Source organism: Lepisma saccharinum, chromosome 1 (assembly GCF_977018435.1).
Source record: "Lepisma saccharinum chromosome 1, izLepSacc3.1, whole genome shotgun sequence".
NCBI classification, from domain to species: Eukaryota; Metazoa; Arthropoda; class Insecta; order Zygentoma; family Lepismatidae; genus Lepisma; species Lepisma saccharinum.
In genome coordinates this window covers 787,652-809,406 of record NC_139229.1, presented here as the reverse complement: position 1 = coordinate 809,406, position 21,755 = coordinate 787,652, and the positions used below count along the sequence as shown (strand labels likewise).

General features: G+C 38.5%; 1 protein-coding gene across 2 annotated transcripts in view; it reads right to left on the bottom strand.

Moving 5' to 3' along the window:
* Positions 1-21,755, bottom strand: part of LOC145992049 (chromobox protein homolog 1-like) — a 50,805-nt gene that overhangs the window by 28,903 nt on the left and 147 nt on the right. The window contains exons 2-3 of one of the 2 annotated variants that reach the window (XM_083128190.1): positions 10,587-10,639; positions 1,821-1,844 (exon numbers count right to left, since the gene is read on the bottom strand). In XM_083128190.1, coding sequence (XP_082984316.1) covers positions 1,821-1,844; positions 10,587-10,596 — 34 coding nt within the window. In that variant the 5' untranslated portion in view covers positions 10,597-10,639. The remainder of the gene's footprint in view (positions 1-1,820; positions 1,845-10,586; positions 10,640-21,755) is intronic. The other variant, XM_083128200.1, reaches the window with a different exon arrangement.

Genomic DNA, 21,755 nt, shown 5'->3' with positions numbered 1-21,755 from the left:
TTCTGTGGAGACCAGGAAATTCATGAATTGTGTGATTGAGAGTAAATTGAACAAGTTTGTACCAGGATAATTAAAATCAATAACAATTATTAATAAGAGTATTACAAAGTGTCTTACACCATTTGCCTACAATGTCATTCTTTTCACACTTCAATAATAAAAAAAAATACATCAAATTGTACATAACATTTGTTTTGAAACAAGCTTTCGATCTCTCAGGACCAACAGGGGTCTGTCTGGTAGAAGAGGAAGCTTACAACTAATTATCCTGTTGTTCCTAGGTTTTTATTGTGCGAGAAGAATATACAAATGTTTATCAACTGTAACCTGTGCTGGCACCCTGTACAGACACCTACAACTCTTCAGTGCCAACCCATCACAAACTTTTTAAACAATATCACTGTTTATGAACAAAATGTGAAATTCTACAGCTACATAAAGTGCACTTACATTAAATTCACTTGTCCACAAAATGTTTCAAAGGGACACATTCTATGAAATGTTCATCTTTATACATAAGACCACAACAGGTAATTTCAATGCACACTAAAATTAATATATATATAAAAGGCAATAATATTAGAATGACCTAAGTGACCAAGCAAAGCATAATTCGAAATTAGGTGATTTTTTATAAATAAACTAACATTACCAAGCATTTAATGCGTATGTGTACTAAAGTTGTAGTACGCACAATAATAATTATTTAGGATCCTCTAAATCTGAAGGGAACTAGTATAATACTAAGCAATTAGATTTCAGTATACTTAGACATGAACCATACCAATCGTACATACATTTTGAAAAATGCTTCCAGATAAAAGAATAATTTTGATTTTTGCTATTGAGCTTAACTTTTCTGCCACCTCTAGCTAACTGTGATGATGAGTGATGATATAATGAAGGGACACACACAAATAACACCCATGCTTGGATTCAAATCTGCAGCCCCCTAGAATTGTAGCACACTATGCCAACAACTCCGCCACGGAGGTCGGCGTTAGAATGCTAAGTTTACTGGAGGAATGGAGAGAATGTAGGATTATAGCCAGGCATGGAGTTCATCTTATAAGCCAGTCATGCAAGAGGACAAGTCACATGGTTAGTGCAGATGCAGAAAAGCTCTACAATAAGCGCTTGTATATTCTAGAATGTACGTTATATTTATAACCATCAAATACAAAATGTAAGGAAAATGCTTTTGTTCACTACCTTACTAAATATTCAGCTATTGAGAAATAAAACCCTAAGCAAATTTTGCTTTAAATTTGAGACCATCGAACTGTTCAAATAGTCTAGCATGTAATGATAGCACTGGCCATTTTTACTTTAAATAGATATTTGGATAGTACACTATTGGTGTAGAAAAAATGACGAACGACTGCAATAAGAGTAAGGACTTTTGATTCAAATACTAAAACTGAAGTAGGAAATCCCTGATTACATGATGTTAGATTACCCATTAGGTAGAAGTGTAACCAATTTCTGTTGAAATCGATAAAATTCACATGGCACGTTTGGAAATAAAATATTCAGACTAAAGGCCACAACAAAGTAAAAGTGGTGTGCAAAAACTTTGTTTTCTTATTCATGAAATATAAGAATGTCCTGAAAACCAAAGACACTGGTTTGAAACATTGTGTCTGGGTTTCAGATAACTTCAAAGCATTCTTGATTTTAAAATACAATAAGAACAAAGCATTTCAATATCAAAATAAATTTACAAGTTGTAGAGGACCAATGCATTGATTTTAAAAACAAACATCAAGCCTAAATGCACATAAGCTGTTTGCAAAGCTATAACACAGAATTTTAAATACCTTCCTTCTCACTAGGTTGGAGATCTGCAAGTAAACAGAAACCTGCGATCACTTTTGGGAAAATATACAGCGTGCTCATAAACTCCATGAAACTTTACAAATGGCTGTATTTTCACAGACAAACATGAGTTCAAATGCTTTCAAAATGAAAGACACTCACCGAATTTGATTTGCAATATGCCTGCCAATGATGTTCCGTGTGAGACTTTCACATAGCCTGAGAAGCATTTTGCATTCTTGAATTCGCTTGTTGTGGCCCCATATGACTTCTTCATGCGAGGTTATGAGCAGGAGGGAGAATATTTACCACCCCTACCACAGGACCTCCAGGATATATGATGTCTCATCATTGCTCCCATCCCCAGAATCATCCCTGATATGCTGCATTGGGTATGGAACGGAATGGACAAGAGAATAGATGTGTGATGTGTGACCAACTGTGGAAGCATGGAACATTTGTAAGATGCGAAACAATTCTGTGAGCATTCTTTCATTTTGTAAACATTTGGTGGCATGTTTATGTCTTGCTCTGAAGCTACAGCCATTTGTATTTTTCACGGATTTTGTGAACACACTGTACAATGTAAAAGTTGTTTTAGATGCACAATTCATAAACACAGTATTGTAATCAGTTATGACTAATTAGAATAAAAAAATCATGAACTCGTGGTTAACACTTGCTAAATATTGCTCTAAAAATATCAAATTAAGAATCATTTGACTTTATTCGTTATTTAAGTGTTAGTGTTTTTGTACAGGATGCCAAAAGAGGCATTCCTCATGTAAATAAAATGAATCAATAATGGTTATTAATTGCATTAAGGTTTAAATATTTGTGCATGCATACAATCTGCACATTCACCAACAATAATTATTAGTATCTGTATGCTATAAATGCTTCACAGACAAATGAAGTAAACCTTTTGCTACATATTAAAGCATCACACACGTAACACATTTTCATTATTATTTTGCGTGCATTCAGGCTATATCACCATCCTCAAGTTTTTCTCTAGCAGACACCACGAAGTACCTCATAATTCTAAATCTTCTTAGTTTTGTTCATCTGAGGAAGACCTTGATAGAGGGTAGAAACATTACATGTAAAGTGTTTTCAATTATTAATAAGCTGCCTTGGTCAGAAACTTTAGTGTATTTAATAATGGTCTGGAGAAATCATGTTGTGCTATTCAATAGATTCAAGTTTATTCAACATTATCCAAAATGAACAAAAATAAACTAAAAACATGGAATATGCGAAGTAGAACACATTACCAAAACACAATATGACTTGAGCAAACAGATAGCATGTATAGGCTCATGCATTGAACAGGGCACACAACATACAAAAGCATGAGCCAGCCCTGGTGGACAATATTATTCAGCATAAGACACCTATCTAACCAGAATGCCCAAATAATCTTTATAAAAACTCAATGCACTAGTCAAGATTCTACATTAATTGCTCAACATGAAAACATCTAATACAAATATGTAGCAATATGTCTTTTATGTCTTGATTTTACATATATTGCTACCCTACCAAATGATAATGAATCGTAAAAGTTCAATATGGCAGAAGGCCAGTGGTTCCCTAAGTGTGCCCTGCAAAATGTTCCAATATTTTCACTGAAATTCAAGATACAATTGTTTTTACAAGTATTTTTTTCTGAATCTAAAACATCTTACATATATATATTTAACTTAAGGCAGGCAACCTAACCACAATGAGTGTTGCAAGTGTTAGATAGGGCTACATTCTGACTTCGGCGCTGCATAAAAATCTTGAAACACTAAGGGTGCTGTGAAACGAAAAAGTTTGTGAACCCCTGGCTGTAGGCTATTTCTCTATTTGTCGTTCGTCTAACCGAAATATATTCTAGTTGAATGTTCGTTCATATTTGTCAACGAATCATCTAGAGTAAAATATTGGCAACCTCTATTCGCTTACTCTATTTGGCTCAGCTAAGCCTGAACGTGGCTTACTCGATCCTGATGTGATTAGTCAGATGTCGAATCTGAGGGAGGGGGCAATATTTATGAATATGATGAGTGCAGAGTAGATCATGACAATGTCAGAATAGATGTTCATTACATACGAATTACGAACTTGTCTACAATTTTTCCTCACATGAAGATGTGCTAGATGATGACAATACATGTGTGTCAGCTGATTGATGTTTCCTCCTCTATTGATTTTATTATTTTACTTCGCTTTTCTGCTTTTCATCCACGAAGATGGATATGAGTGATGATATTAAATTGATGGATGGACACTCGCAAACACCCATGCCCAGGCTGGGATTCGAACTTGGGACCCCTGACGTCGTAGAGTCCAGCGCAGATAATTCTGCCGTGCGATGCGCGAAACAACTAAAGAAGCAGTGTTGCTAATCGAGCAGATAGAAAAATCGCTGCAGTGCGCCGATGCACAGCTGTTACGTACAACAATAAAATTAGAGAATTCAGGGCTATCTAACGTTGAGTTTTAAACGTCATGCATTATACCAGGACTAGGATTAATATGTACTAACAAGTGGCTTTGTATGTAGCTACATACATATGGACTAAAAATTTGCAAAATATGAACTAACACATAAGTAAAATTACCAAAAATGCTGCAAAGAAGACTTCTTCATACGATTCCTTATTTGAGTGATTTCAAACAAAATAAAAAAATATATATATTATTTTTCATTGCATTAATGCACTGGTGGCGTTCTAACTTTTCACTCCCAAAACCCGTATACACTGGTATGGAACTGCAACGGCAGATAATAACATGCCAACGTGTTAAACCGCTACAATTGCACCATAACACTCCTCCTGAAGCAGTATTATTTTTTCCTCTCTGAGATCGGCGACAGTCGGTTGCCTTTGTTGTACATTTACAAAGGATGCCGGCTTCCACAACAATAACAAGTACATATACTGCCACTAGACGATAAGCTGCACGGCTTTTTCTTTTGTTATGAACCAGGGCAGGCGCTAGTCATTTTGCCTCCCTGGGAGGTGGCGGCAGATGCCGCTCTATTTCGACCCCCCCCCCCCCCCGGTCATTACGCAGCAACGGAAAATTGAAAATCAATATATTCCTAACTAAAACATCAAAATATAAAATAAATAATGAGACTTCTTATGCTATTTCAATACTATTCAGCGCAAAAGAATATCTCGCTCGATCACAGTTTTCAATAGGCTTATTTTTTTCTTCTCTTCAAATTTTGCCGCTCTGGGCGATGGGACGGTTCGCCCTCCCCTTCCGCCGGCCCTGCTATGAACTTGGTCACCCATCAAAGCATGGCAATTTTAACACAGAAAACAATATGTATCGCATTAAGCAGCAAAAATGACAGCCTCCTCTATGCAATTTCTACAAGAACACGTGCCGGAGCCAGAGTTGAAATGATGTTGGAGCCACATAATTTATTTATTTTGAATAATTCCAAAATTATGAAATATGAACTATTTGTTGCTGCTGTTCGCTGCTGTCTTGCCAAAATGCTTTATTGGGATGCTAACACCATGACTGGCTTCCTCCTTCATGAACTCGTGCACGTTGCTTAGAATTTCCCGAGCTTGGCTATGCAAGGTTTTTGATTTCAACTTCGACAGAACTGGAGGCATTATGGAATTTAACGTTCATTAGCAAACACACACTTTTACATACACACACGCAATACACGCACACAACGTCAAACCGGTCAAATACTTAGTATAAAATAAAAATATGGTGCTTCCAATCCAACAAAACTCACCGCCACTTTACCTGCCTTTTCCCCTTCCGTGACAGAAATAGTGCTTCATTATTACAGTTGGCAACACTAGTTACTAGCTAGCCAATGAACATGCACTGCATAAAAGAAGCAAGCACTACGCCGTGCTATATTGCCACATTAGCGTCCCTACCTAACGGGGGGAACCGCGAGCTGGAGCGCTATTCAATTGTTTTCAATGATGTTTGCGCGAGTGTGTCCAGGAATGGAATGACAATGTGGCAACAATAGCGAAGGTTTTCGAGCAGGGTAGAACACATGATGCTAAGAGAGAGGGAGACGAAACGAAAATTCGTTTCTACGCAACGGCAAATTTACGTGTTTGGCACTCTAACACAATGTGATAGTCCCTATGCCATGGGGGCCGGCGTTTCTTCCTTCCCAAGGGAGTGTTCGTGTATTTAATTTTTCAGGCTACTCCAGGAGCATGATACAATTCAAATACAATTTCCAGTTTTCAAGGCGAACTTTCCAAAAATTCAAGGGTACATGCAGATGTTTTCTCTATTTCAACCTTACATATTATAACCTTTCCTCATCCCCCCACCTTCCACACACACACACACACACACACAAATATGTTAACAATATAAAGGGTCCATGTGATTCCAATATATCCAAAAATTCTAATTCAATTAAGCGGTATATATATATATTTCAAAAATATAATTTAAGGTACGGAGTTTAAATTTGTCATATCGCATACTCATACTTGAAATAACATCTGCAAACACAAGTCTCAAATGTTACGGGATATACTAATGTATGAAAAATTGTTAATTCAATTGTATAAGAATTTCAAACTTAAATTTAACTAATCAACTTCAAGATATTTTATCTTGCAATATTCTTTCGTCTGTCACATAGATTGTTCTGCAAATGACAAAGTAAAGGGATTGAGAGAGTTGTTTTATTTTCCACGCAACTTTCTTTTCCTTTCTCGATAAAAATAAAAGCTAAACTGTTAAAAACTTGCCGCAGGGCATTCATAAATATATATAAATTCAATGAGATTCGGATTTTGAAAAGTTGCAATTTTTCACGTCTACAGAGAAAAATTAACGCAGAATTCCTAGAGAGTAGCCACCCTGTTTTTGTGGCTACTCTCTTCCGGTTCCGTCTCTTTCTCCTCACACCGATGATGCTAAGAAGTTAGCGAAAATTTTGAATTTTTCTACTGTCCGGTGAGCGTTTCCTTTTACCTTCTTTGAATATATTATATATATATATATAAAAATCAAGTAAGGTAAAAGGAAACATTCACCGGACAGTAGGAAAATTCAAAATTTTCGCTAATTTATAGCATCATCACAGAAGACGGAACCGCCATCTTCTGTTTCTTCTCACACCGATGATGCTATAAATTAGCGAAAATTTTGAATTTTCCTACTGTCCGGTGAGTGTTTCCTTTTACCTTATTTGATTTTTACTTAGCCCTTTTGGCCCTCCTTGCTTTTATCCATTATATATATATATATATATATATATATATATATATATATATATATATACAGGGTGGTGCAAAATTCCGTTTACAACGCTTGGGAGGTGAATCGCCAAGTAGAAACAAGGAAAAAATGCCATGTGAAAATATGTCGAAATCGGCACCGTTTGCGAGTGACAGGCGTGCGAAAATCGCCTCACACCATGTGTAAAGTACAATAACTCAAGAAGGAAGAAAGATATCAATGTCGGATTAAAATAATACAAATAAAGTCGTGCCTGACAAATACAATGGTGCAGCAATTGAGGCCCAGTGTAAATTGCGCAAGGGGACTCTCAAAGAAAGTGGGGAATCCCCTGATGGAAAATATAGAAAATTTACTACTATTTTCAACATAATGTTGAGATCGGAATGTAGGCAGTAAAAAATGACGACATATGTCCACATGTCCCACTACTGCTGGGACATCGTCCCACACCAGGGAAAAAAGAAAATAACTGAAAATCTCCTGTTGTACATGGTTCACACTGCGGTACGAAAAGAAAAGAAACCAAGTTGTCGCATGTCCCACTACTGCTGGGACACCATCCCAAATGGAAAAAAATACCGGGAAATCATAAAAAAAAATGTTTTCAATCCCTTAATGTTGACACACTACTTTGCAGTACGAAAAACAAAAGTTAAACAATGGCTACATGACATCAGGCTGTACATACTACAAGAGAGCTCCCTAAAGAATGTGCGTAATCCTCGAAGGAATGAAGACGGAGAATGGCGAGAAAACGCACACAATGGCATGTAACATTTCCAGGCACAGCACATCTTGAAGGGATTCCATTGAGAAGCGCACAACCTCCGCACATACAGATCGATGGTATGAAGTACAGCGATCTTCAGCATCTTCACTCGCACCTTTCACTAAAGGACACTATGCGGTGCTGATAGGGGCTCACAATCACCGGTATACTCAGAGACGTTGTTGAAAATGTCCGCCATTGACTTCAAGACAAAGATGGTATCGGCGAAGCACTGATTGTCTGGTACGCGCAAATACCTATGGCATGTCACCAATTGTCCCAGTAGCGGCACTAACACGAGCAACGAGGTCCTGAGCACTTTCCACAAGGGTTTCATTCACAAGCCTTTTCATTTCTCCCCATACAAAGAAATCCAGTGGTGTGAGGTCGGGGGAACCAGGTGGCCACGGTAAAGGTCCACCCCTGCCAAGTCAACGATCGCCGAAAATATCGTTGAGTAAGGCCCTGGCTCCCCGGTCGAAATGTGCGGGGGCGCCGTCGTGTTGAAACCAGATACGTTGTCTACCTGCCAGTGGCACGTTTTCCAAAAGTTCGGGTAATACGTCATGTAGAAACACCCGATAATTCCCACCACACAAAGTAGAGGGCAAAATTGAACGGGCCTATCAAGTGGTCACCTACTACACCACGCCACACATTCACTGCGAACCTATGTTGATGATGGCGCACAATGATTGCATGCGGATTGTCCATATCCCAGACGTGGCTGTTGTGGCTATTGAACATGCCGTCCCTGGTGAACATTGCCTCATCGGTCCACAAAACTATTGTTGGGAAATCTGGAATGGCAAGAGGTTTGTTGCAAGTACCATTGGGAGAAATTCCATGCATAGGGGAAAGTCCATTGGGCAGTATGTGGTGCACCTTATGAAATTTATATGGGTGCAATCCCTCCTCCTGAAGAACGCGGAACACATTGCTATGGTCGGTTTGTCGCGTACGAGCAATGACACGTGTGCTGGTGCCAGGACGGTCTCGTATCGCGCCCGCAACACGTCCTCTTCAAATTGCACAGTGCGCACAGTGCGGGGTCTTCCACAATCCCACCTACGGGGTAGTAGAGATCCAGTTTCACGCAGTCGAGCATCAAGTCTTTGAAAGAGTGCATGTGTTGATAACCGCCTATTGGTTCGTGAAACGAACGCCGTGCTTCACGGCTGTTTCGGTTTGTCTCTCCATAAACGAGATGCATATCAGCAAGCTCGTGGGTAGAGTACTCCGCCATTGTCCTGTTCGAGAACTGCCCAGCAACAGGGGCACTTTCCCTCCGAGTGACGGATCACAACTACCGTCATTAGCACCCACGTAATGTCACACAGGTCCACGCAGTTGTTGCAAACCGAGAAAGAACACGGGAATACGTACTCTACGTACAATATTCCTTGGCGCAATTCAACCAGACTAAACTCCACGCTGCGACACGCAGAACAGACATGAAGAACAACGGTCGACTACACTCTGTACGTAGTATCCACCAACGCTAATACGTAACAGGTGACCTACAGTTCCAAGCGTCTCTAGTGGGGCTTTATGTATCAATTAGCTGAAATCAATCTCAGCGTAATCTGACGGCATAGCGTCATTATCGGGTCAATTTCCTATTTCCCGAGTGTGGGACGGTGTCCCAGCAGTAGTGGAACATGTGAACATACGTCGTCATTTTTACTGCCTACATTCCGATCTCCAACATTAACGTTATGTAGAAAATAGTAGTAAATTTTCTATATTTTCCATCAGGGGATTCCCCACTTTCTTTGAGAGTCCCCTTGCGCAATTTACACTGGGCCTCAATTGCTGCACCATTGTATTCGTCAGGCACGACTTTATTTGTATTATTTTAATCCGACATTGATATCTTTCTTCCTTCTTGAGTTATTGTGCTTTAAACATGGTGTGAGGCAATTTTCGCACGCCTGTCACTCGCAAATGGTGCAGATTTCGACATTTTTTCACATGGCATTTTTTCCTTGTTTTTACTTGGCGATTCACCTCCCAAGCGTTGTAAACGGAATTTTGCACCATCCTCCTAGCATTAACAATAGGAAAAAATCATTACCATAGGCCCTGATACACAATTCTTAGGGTATGTTTTAAGTGCATATTATGCCCAAAGCAAATTTTGGCATCTTTTTTAGTGCATTTAGATCGGCTCCCTATTAATCACTCACATCAAATGATGAATCTGTAATTAGCAGTTTTGAATTTATGAAGGTTCTTTGGTAAATTACCTAGAAACCAAGCAGGTAAGAAAGAAAATGCTACGAAAGTGTATCAAAGCAGTTAAGGTACATGTATTGCAGGAAACAACTATATTTGAATATTGATTACCGATAACTGCTATTTTCGGTATTCCAAATTATTTAAAACTAAATACTAAACAGCCTTATAATGAATTTCACTCTCAAAAATAAACAAGGGCAGAATCACACTCAGATCTTACTTCAGAAATTGAAACTATCTATTTGGGAGCTGAAAAATGCAAAGGAGCATATTACACCAAGCACAACACTGGAAATGTGTGGTCCACACAAAGACAATAAATCAGTTTACATGATATATTAACATTTGGTACGTTACGATGAAAAAATATATCTCATACATAAGTCTAAATAATTTATCCTAACACAAATTTACTTTGCATCCATGAAAGGAGAAATTGCAGATAGCAGAGGGAAAACAATGCCAAAATGAGGATTGTCAACTAATTCTAAAATAGTGGTAAACTTACCTTTTGACATTTTGATCTTAAACTAGTTTCCTTTCAAGGGCGAAAATCACTATCTGAAAGTAAAGTAACCACTAATTACTTTCCAATTTAAAATACATTTGCAATCTTAAATAACAACTTCAAAATCATGAAATACATTAGAACCTGATTGTGCCTGGATTGATTAAGCAACAACATAAAATTTGCCAACACCAATATTCTATATCTACTGATCCTACAGAGAATTGGAAATGTTCTATGATGAAGTTTAAACACTCATATCCATGAATATTAAAAACAGAACCCATTCATCACAATATGGCATCATTTGTGTTCTCCACAAAACCAAAAGAGTTTGGAACATTCCACTGATAAATATTGACCTGGTAAAATTGTATTCTAAATTCAGCGATAAACCTGGCATTGCATTGGCCAACACCAATAGAGTCCCTTCTAATATCTGTCTGTATGTGTGTTCATGGATGTATTCATATTGGTAAAATTACTAATCTGACCTAATTTAAGAGCATGTAATTTTGTGTAACTTTATAACACAGAACACACTTCAATTGTTGCAAGTAAGTGTAGATTAGGGTGTATCAAAAAAGGCCCCAAATTTTTTTCTTCTTCAGAAATTCAAACACATATAGTGTGCAAAAGTTGCATAATGGTAGCAAAACATCTCACAATTTTTTTTTTAGCCAAATTGAAGAATTTCTAGCCATGCCTCCGGAGGGGTCTAGTTGGGCACAATGCCCAATGGATGAAAGTGCACCTCTTCGCTTGATGCAAACTGCAACTATTATAACGAAATGTAATTTTTTAGATTAGTTACAACAAAAAAACAAATATACCAATGAAACCAAAATATATTCATGTGCACGCATGTCTGGTCTAGTGTAGTATAATGCTGCAGGTTGCACCAACCCAGAACTCTCCGCGTGGAGGTGGCTGCCAGCGAGTTCCATCCCAACCTCCCTCCATCCACTTTTCCCTCCCCTAAACTGTTATTTTCATTTCAGTTTTACTTCTTTCTTTGCACACAATAATCAGATTTCTTCTCATATGTTGGTAATTGCTTTCTTGCATCAAGTTCAGATCTGATAAAAGTATCTCTTTCTCCTTCACCACAAACAGATGCTGAAGGCTCACTCACTACTTTAACCAGTCTCTCAACTGCTCGAGTGTGACCTGGGAAGGATGCAATTGTTGTTTCTGCAATATTCTGGTCATCCACCATCTTCTCAATGTCCTTGGAATTTAAATGAGCAACTAAGGGAGGCTCTGTTACAAGGCACACATCCCAGTCTATCATGCTGATGTAGTCCTCTGCCATGAAATTTATTTCTGGCACTTTGAACTTACGTATTGACCCTTCACTGGATGTTTTCCTTGCCCGAGCATCTAAAATCCTTCTCACAGATATTTCTCTGACTTCACGCTTATCATCTGTCAGCATACAGGGTTTGTCCGGAAAGTAATAGGACTGATTTTTTTTCGCCACGACTGTACTTCGGAGCGCGCGCGCACTGACTGTATTCGGTAGAGGGGGTTCCTACCTAACCTACAAGCGGCTAGTCAGTTGTCTCCGAGCACCCGGAGCGTCAGGACAGGCTTTTTTGCGCGACGTGTTTCTGTGAGTGGTGCAAGCCGAAAATGCAGCGTTCGTTAGAGCAGAGGTAAGCGATTAAATTCTGTGTGAAACTCGGTAAATCTGCGACAGAGACGTTTGATATGATCAAGCAGGCTTACCCAGATGATGTGTTTCGGTGGCACAAGGCCTTTTCGGAGGGCCGGGTCGCCGATGAAGACCGTGCTGGAAGAATGAGCAAATCCAAAGTGAAAACGATGCTCATTGTCTTTTTTGACATCAAAGGCATCGTCCACCATGAATTTGTTCCTCCTGGACAAACCGTCAACGCCAAGTTTTATGTGGAAGTGCTCAAGAGACTCAAACGAAGGGTCAATCGGGTCCGACAAGACATCACAGCCGACTGGAAGTTGCACCACGACAACGCCTCGGCTCACACCGCCTTTCTTGTGACCAGCTACCTGACCAAGGCAGGCATCCCAACGCTTCCACAGCCGGCCTACAGCCCAGATGTGTCCCCCGCCCCCCGGACTTCTTTTTGTTTCCTCGCCTGAAAAGGCCGATGAAAGCCAAGCATTTTGAGACGACAGAGGGGATCCAAGCATCTTGCACCGCGGCTCTAAAGGCTATTCCGGAGAATGCCTTTCGTGACGCCTTCAATGATTGGAAATCGCGCTGGCAGCACTGTATCGACGCAGAAGGAGACTACTTTGAAAGTTTTTAAAGAATTGTAACGATTGGCTCAATAATTTTTTTTTAAATCGACTCAGTCCTATTACTTTCCGGACAAACCCTGTACTGAGCAACAAATTCTATGGATAAGCAAAAAATGAATTCCTGTTGATCACCTTATTCACTACAGTTTTCAAAGGATCCTCAAGGTACCTTGAGAACTTAATTGCCAGATACAAGTGCCTAGCACCATCTTGCATGTCGGGTTTGATTTAACAGAGAACCAAAGAGGGGTATAAACATACACAAGGAACTTAGCAAGAATCTTCAGTTCTTCTTTTGGGTTTTCTGTGAAAATGTGAAGGTGAAGCAGGTGACAGGCAGAAGTAAGCCATCTAGCATGAGATGATTTTCCAGGTTTCTTGTTTCCTAAACATGTGTCGCACTTGCCACTGATTACGGCTTGACATATTTGCAGAAGGTACTGTTGATCTGAGCTCAAATCTTGTATATCTAAGGCTGGCAATTCGGCAGGTATAACCTCAAAGTTCGAAACTGTGCTCACAATTATGGAGCATTTTCCTACAGAGCCCGAAAATTTATAAGGTCCTGTTGTGGGTCCCTCAACTGCCTTCAGCACGTGTCGAAGTGGTAATTCATTGAAATGCAGGAGGCAAATTAACCACTGCAAAGGTCTTTGAACGTGGTTCGAGAAAGTTTAAGTGTCACCCCCCGAACTCTGATGATAATATTAGTTCCATCGCAACCCAACTCTACATTATTATCTTTCAGCTTCTGAATGATCAAACTTCCAATTTTAATAACAGTGGATGATCCTGACACTGATGCATGGCCAAGGTATCATCTGTTTGGTTCTTCAACTAATATGTAGTGTTCTCATTTGCAGTTTTTTTTTATTGCCAATCTTCTTTAAGATAACAGTCAAAATATAAACTTCGAGGTTTAATGCTTTCATTAAGTTCTCTTTTTTTGCACAAAACTATGGTTTTTTGCAACATCTCTTTGAACCTTACTTTTGTCCATCCCTTTCTGTTGATCTTTGTGTGATATGTTCAAATCTTCTAAAACGGCAGAAGCAATAGCAGCGACCTTTCTCAAAGTCACACCAGTTTTATCATTTACTTCAGCTAAAGTTGGAAGTGGTGTCCTCATCTGTGTTGAAGATTATCTTTTTCGTCTCTTTGGTAGAGACTCTAGGGGATTAGACCACTTGAAGTCACAGTCATTTACGGTTTCCACTTCTGACGAACTGCCTGAATCACATGCTGTCGCTTACATCCCACTGGTCGACGGTTCTTGCAAATCATCTTCTATGGCAGCACCTTTACTTACTCTCCTTTCTTTCCTTTTCGGAAGAGTTTTAGTTTGCAGTACATCAATAGTACTTATTGCCTTTTTTCTGTCTGTTCTCTGACTATAATAAACTGTCTCTCCTTTTCAGGTATTTTCTTAGATTCTTCACATCTAACCGAGCTGAAATCTGCACATTTGCAACTAACACAATCAAAAAGTTTTTGGGAATCATCTTTAAATTTCTATAGTTTTTTCTCGTTGCTTATTTTTTACACATTTTTCAAAATAGCCCCGATGCTTTTGTGATATTCATCTATCATACTAGTAATCCTATAAAAGGAAACTGTGGGAACTGAGGATCGCAACCACAATTCTCCCAACATTTTTGCCACTTCTTCACAAATGGGGACTCCCCAATGGCGCAGTGGTAGCGTCATCACCTTGTAATCAAGGGGTTCCAGGTTCATTACCTGGCAGAGGCACAAGTTGTTCCAATCCCACTTTAAACTGTAGGTCCAGTCCAGATTAGCCTTACTATGTATAAGTGGATTTCAAACACCAAATCAACAACAACAAATCATCACAAATGGAACGAATCGCTGGTTCTTTGCTCCCCCCCTTTCAATTCTAGACTAGTAAGTCTATAGCATCTCATCACATCACTGTGTGAAGCTAATGTCCTGGAACTGAAAGCATAAGGAGTTCCGAATAGAGATCCATAACTCGTACTTATGTTGCTTCTTGTACGAACAGATGATTTAATGGTAACCATGGTCACCACAAACACACACATCCAAATGTGTTCTCAGCACAAACACTGGTCTCTGGCCTCTGCTCCACCTCCCCCTCCCTATAGACCAAACTTTTCTATTCTTGCTGGTTCATTGTACTGTGTAGATAAACAAAGTTTTTTCTTCACCTTTTCCCGTGAATTTAATTACACAATACATTGTAAATCCACCAAGTGCACTCTTAATGATATCATTAAAGTAGTAAAGTTCAAGCGTGAAGAGGCGCGGCTAGAAATCTTTAAATTTGGCTCATTTTTTTGTGTGATGTATTGGTACAATAATGCAACTTTTGAGCACTATAGGTTTTTGAATTTCGAAAAAAAAAATCATTTTGATACAACCTAGTGTAGATATATGCTGTGCTAATACTAATCATGTTTTTGATGCCTATAAAATCACAAAATTATGCAAAATTGAATTATGATATTCATTAGTGTTTTGTAAATTTCAGCAGCTGTTGGGGTATTTCCAGTGCCGGATCTACAACCCGCAGACAAGTAAGTCTTTAGGGGACCCTCAGCCATTGACATAGTAAAGGGTTCGCGTATGTAAAAAATAAACGTAGTTGCTGGGAAGTGCAGAAACTAATACAATAGGTAAAGTTTCCTGTGCATATGCGTAGCACTGTACCATGAAGGCACATTTAGGCTATGTGGGAGTAGGGTCCCACAAATTTCCGATGTTGGATATCTGAGGTGATGTGATCAAAGACACTCTCCGCCTGCCTTTACCCCCACTGGGTATCATATGATTTGAGGCTGGGTGGGCCCTGGAGCTGCTTTATGCAGGAGGGGGGAGCCGGAAAAATCCCAACCTTATGTCACCCACCTAGGGTTTCACGCATGGCAGTCAGGCTAGAACTTCACGAGAAATGAAGTGGTGAAGTTCAACCTACCTTTAATCATAAAAAAGTTATGACTGGATGATTGCAACACATGTATCATTTTCCAGGTGTGAGAAAACAGTTATATATATCACATCACCACGGGCACCCAAAACTGAGGGGCCAGAAGGGCCTGGCCCCTCTAGTTCTTGCTTGCCCCCCCCCCCCCCCCCACCTATAAGGAACCCAATATACAACTTTCAACATAATACAAAACTTTGGCACACAACAGGTGAGAAATTATGCAGGATTCTGTTCTGAAATGGGCAGAATCAATAATGTGGGACTATCACTCATGAAATGGGCAGAATCAATAATGTGGGATTATCACTCAGTTTCAGTGTCTTTCTTCTGCTTGTGCGTTTACTATTTTAGTATTCCCTTTTTCAAACCTATAATTAGGGAAAATGCATGGTATATTATGAAAAAATCTGTGTGAGAGGGAGAAGCATGGGAATATTGTAGTCTTCATGCACTCTTGAATGAGCCAATCCATTTGTTTCCTTTCGGAAAAGTAAAGAAGTTGAAAATATTCTGTTTTCAATATGCCACTGTTTTATATAATCAGGATTACTATTTTTTCTACATGTAACTAATTAAACATGTGTGTGCTACTTCATACTGCATTGATGTGGCTGAAAGTTGCATTGTTACATACTTATGACAATGCTTAACCAATGTTTAAAACAATATGTGTATGTGTGTGTGCGGGGGGGGGGGGCACCTTAAGCAATTACCCAGGGTACCAGTCCCTCGACAGTGCCAGACCAGGGCATCTCGATTTAGAAGACCCAAATCCTTATTTCTGATTACATAAATGTGGATATTTGTTTTATAAAGAGTTGGATTTGTGTAGAGAAAAAATAATTGAAGTTACTTCTCAATGACCAATGTATAATGAAAAATGATGTAGCAATTTATTAGACTACTGTTATTTTGATATCAGCCTACAATATATGTGTTCTTTGACATTAAGTCATTGGAAATACAAGGCTATTATCTATAGTTGTTAAAAACCATAAATATACAGCAAGGTGATGTTATTTATTGAACAAAGGTGGAAAGTAGTGGGATAAGGGTAGAAAGTTAAGGCGGTTGGTGGGTGACAGGGTGAACAGTTGGGGTGCCAAAAATTGACTTCGCCTGGATGAAAATTTTATCTTTGCCCTTCCATTCTTTATGTAAATATATGTGAAGATATTAAATTCCTATAAAGGATCGTTGTAATAAGTATTAGGAAACTGAATATGAAAAACAAATTCTCAGTCAAAAGCCACGTGTAAAGTATTATGTTGTATAATTAGATAATCACAGTACTACAGTGAATTTTTGGTCCAGCTAATCAAGTTCAATGTACCCTGATATATGTGTTTTGTTGCCAAAGCTATAGTAATTGCAATTTTTCAAAGGTTAACTCAGGTCCAAACTTGAAAAAAAATAAAAACTTTGGTGCTATATTCACTTGCATGAAGCCTTTGGGTTGTTCTGATTCTGATTCACGGTAAGGTAACACGCTAAGGAAACAGACATACTTTGTTTGACAACAACACATCTCCATGAGCTACAGAGGAAATGTTCCGAAGTCTTAACAAAACAAACTATTCAATGAAGATAACTGGGCCAGTGAACCTGGTGAAACCTGTTATTTTACAGACTTATGGGACACACTAGATGAAAGCACAGCATCTTGTCGGGCGATACAAACTGTATCGGCATCGGTAAGTATCGGTTTAATTTTTTTCTACCGATACCACCTGATACTAAACATTTTCAGTGGCTAGAAGAGTGAGTGGGCAAGAGCAACAGCTCGTCTCAACATTTGTCCTTTCTAAAAGTGTGTTCGCCCTTCCTTGTGACATTGGGAGACCGGCACTAGAAGTTCCACCGATTTGCCTAGAAACACAGGATCATAAATCCAACCCTCCTGGGATGCAGATCAAAGCTATAAGTAAGTGAAACCTGATGTTTTTAAACCACATGCCACGCTAATGTCAGGTGGTCGCGCAATTCTTGGAAAAGAGAGATAAAGGTTACTGGCGAAAGTAGCTTAGCGGGAAGGGAATTCAGCAATTTCTTCTTGTCCTCTTCTCTTCTATGCCAGTCTTTTGTGCAAGTGCTGGTATTGGCCGACGAGGCCACTGTGCCTCCAGCAAACCTGGGACCCTTCGATTACAAGGTGACGAAGTTACCACTACGCTATCGCAGAGGCCCCCTCTAAAGACTTATGTACAACACTACTTATAATAATGAACATAAAATATTAAACAAGAATTTTGCTTCTAATCAAATGAATATGTGCTTTTATATATTTATTCTTAAGCATCTTTTCAATCTCAATCTTTGAACACCGGGGATAACGTAATAATTATGCAACAAAATTCTAAAATCCTCCAAAAATTTCAGCAAATATCAATAGCCATTTTATTTTTAACACAGTAAACAGTGACCCTAGATCACCCACCCCAGGTATCGAACCCAGGTCTCCTAAGTGGCAGTCAGACACCCTACCAACTAGACCACCGTGGCTCAAAGTATTATAATGCTACATGAGAATAATTTGGGAGTTATTTAATGTCATTGAACGAATGTGATGTGATCAGTTAGTATGACTTGGTAACTAACCTTTATTATAAAATCTAATATTACAAGTAGAGGTATTGATGAAAGTATCGGCATCGTTCAAAGTGGTATCGGCTCAGCCCATTAGGATTGGTAACAATAGTTATTATCGATGTATTCTTTCGCCACTTCAGTGTGCATACAAAGAGTTCTTATAATAAAAAGTGGCAAAAACACTCCAAAATGGCAGGTTTTTCCTTATGCTGGTCATACTTTGTGTTTTCCATGAGCTGGAACTAATTTTAAATTATGCAATACATCAAAATTTGCAAATTGCATGGCAATTTTTACATGGTTCAATTTCGATTTACGTCTTTAAAACATACTGCGGAGTTTGTGCGATTATTTAAGATTTTGTTCAATATAGGCTTTCAATTCTTGTTGCAGGTTCGTATTGAAAGTACTTGTACACTTCTTGACGATGCTTATTCACTGCTCCACGAATTACGAAACCCAAACAAAACAATACAACTGTCTGTTCGAATATGACGCTAATTTAAAAATTCCATCAACATTCTTTTTAGCCTGAAATGTGCCTCAAATTTAGACTTGCTTCTCAAGCTAACTCCTAGACTTTTATAAAACGGGACAAATTGTGGTTTTACATAATATCAACTGTGAAATGGGAAGTATGGTCACCCTACTTCTATACTCATTACCACTAGTCTATGATACTTACCATCGCTTGTCAACAGGGAATACCTTGTCATTGCGTAAGGTAATTTTCAAGTATTTTTGTTCAACACAAACAACTTTTTTTTCGAACACAAACAGCACTCATTACTTTAAGGAAGGTTTGAATTTCGTGTGACAATGATTTCCATTTTCACCCAACGGTTGAAGGGGTTTGTGCTCTGACCAGATGTTAAGAGATCAGGTATTCAAAGCATTTAGAGCTGTTACTTTAATGCTAAGAGTCCTAAACTGCTAAAATAAATCAAGCCATTACTTGTATTAATGATGAACTAAATGAAATATAGGAAGACTTAAATGTAACCCTATTAAGATAATAAATAATAATAAAGCTCTAAACCTGACTTTGCCTAACAAAATAGAAATTTAACTGTGTAAAATAATTCGCTCAGATTCTAACAATCGGACCTGTGCCCAATTTTCACATTTGTTCATTGTCACAAATTGCATGCCATTACAAAGCACAAGTCAATGAAAAAATGAACCAGGGCCGTTTACCCACTGTACCACCTCGAGAATAATGTAATTTTCTTTAATCGACAGATTTCAATGTTTTACATAATGTAAAAGTGGTTCCAGCATTAGAAAAGTACAAACAACGGGGATATTTGATCCCAAAGAATGGCACAGGTATGTTAATAACTGCAATTTCAGAGTATTTTCGCAACTTTTTGTTAGTATAAACTGTTTCTATGCACAGCAAAGCATAGCAAAGGAACACATCGAAAATAACTATCAGTACAAAACCTAAAAATCATAAGCTGACTACGTAAAATTAAAGCTGTTGTTGTGGAAAGTAGTTTTGGGTGTTATATTGGTAAGAGTCTAGTTTACGTCCTTTTCCTAAGGAAGACGTGTCATATATATCATTGGAAACGTATTTTATAAGGAATTCAACAAAGTCAGTCCCAAGGCGAGGAAAAATTCCCTGGAGGAGAAAATCGAGAAAACCCGATGTCCAGATATGCATGATTGAACGTAGAGGACATTTTTTGATGATGAAGCACATATTTAGGGGTGAAATGAGTGCTAATGGAACCTAACCTAACAGGCCTGACCTAACCTCGTAGGCATACCTCGTTCCCGTGAATGGTTAGTGACAGAAAATGTAAAAAGAAAAACTTACTTATCCTACAGATGCCGGCTGTCTGCTAGCACGGTTTTGTAAACGGGCAAGAAGGACGTAAACTAGACCCTAGCCATTATATTCACTTGCGCGAAGCCTTTGGCCTGTTCTGCTACACCGTAAAGGGTACTACTTTACTATACCGGAGACACCTATCAATGATTTATTTCGCAATTTTTTACATTGCTAACGTACTATTCTGCATTGCGGAACATTTCTTTAGGTGAAATAATGAATTTCTAACGAAAATAATGTCTACTTCTTACATTAACGAGTACTTACTGTTGTTCCTTATTTCCAACAAAGCATCCACGGGTAGCCCCAAAAAACATTGACATTAGCCCCAAATGTCACGATAGCCCCACGAACCATCACGGGGCGAGGTATGCCTACTAGGTTAGGTTAGGTTCCATTAGCACTCCTTTCGTTCAATTTAGCATATACGGACAATACGAGAGCGTATTGTGCTCTCATGTAGAAAGCAAGTACTTTCTCCTGTAAATTTAGAAGAAATCCGTCTCCGGTATAGTAAAGTGTTACCCTGTAAAGTAACACATTATGGTAACAGACTTACGGTACTTCACGATAACACATTTCCAAGAGCTAAAATCAAACTTTCATAAATACCAAAATCTTCATAAATCAAGCACTTTCTCCAGGGGGTACAGAGGGTCAAGGGTACCAAATGAACCTAACTCACTCACAATAGCATTCACCACTTGTTTACAGTAGCACAATTGCCTAATCTAGGGTAGCACAAAAAAAAATAGCGGTAACTTTGTCATAAAAAAATATCTACAAGAACCACCAATACGAAAATCACTATCAGCTGGAAGATCTTAGTGGTCCAACACAAGGATTCCTCAAGTTTTAACTTTACTCTATTAACGCACCCTTGACCACATAGGCGAGGTGAATAATGTTGACAAATGCTTGAATCGATATCAGTGAAAACCTACATGACATGCTAATATTGATACATAAACAAAATACACATCTAGAATTGACTGCAGAAAGTAAATATATTTTACTTTCATAGGTTTTCCCACGTTGGATAGATCAATATCTGAAATTCGGCTATCAGGTATGTATTATATATATATGTATATATAATTATTTTTAAATCAAGTGTAACAGAATTAACTCTTCTAAAAGGACCTTTACTCACGCTAATACCTACCATCCGCGACACAAAGCATAGGATTTAGACTGAACTCATATATTATGTCTATTTAGTAACCTTCACTGTCTTCATTTTAATCTGCACGCAGATACAATATATATGATAGTAACACTTAAAACTCTTGACAAGAAATAAACTTCATATTATTGAAGTCATTAACACGTGCCTTGTGTTTCGAGACGCTCGAAATTTTGCCGGTAGTTTCAAAAAATTTCTCCTTCAAATCACAAATATTAAATGGTACACATTTTTGTATCCCATACAATATGGCTACATAATATATAAAGCAAAACAAACATTTTTGAACATCTCTAAATA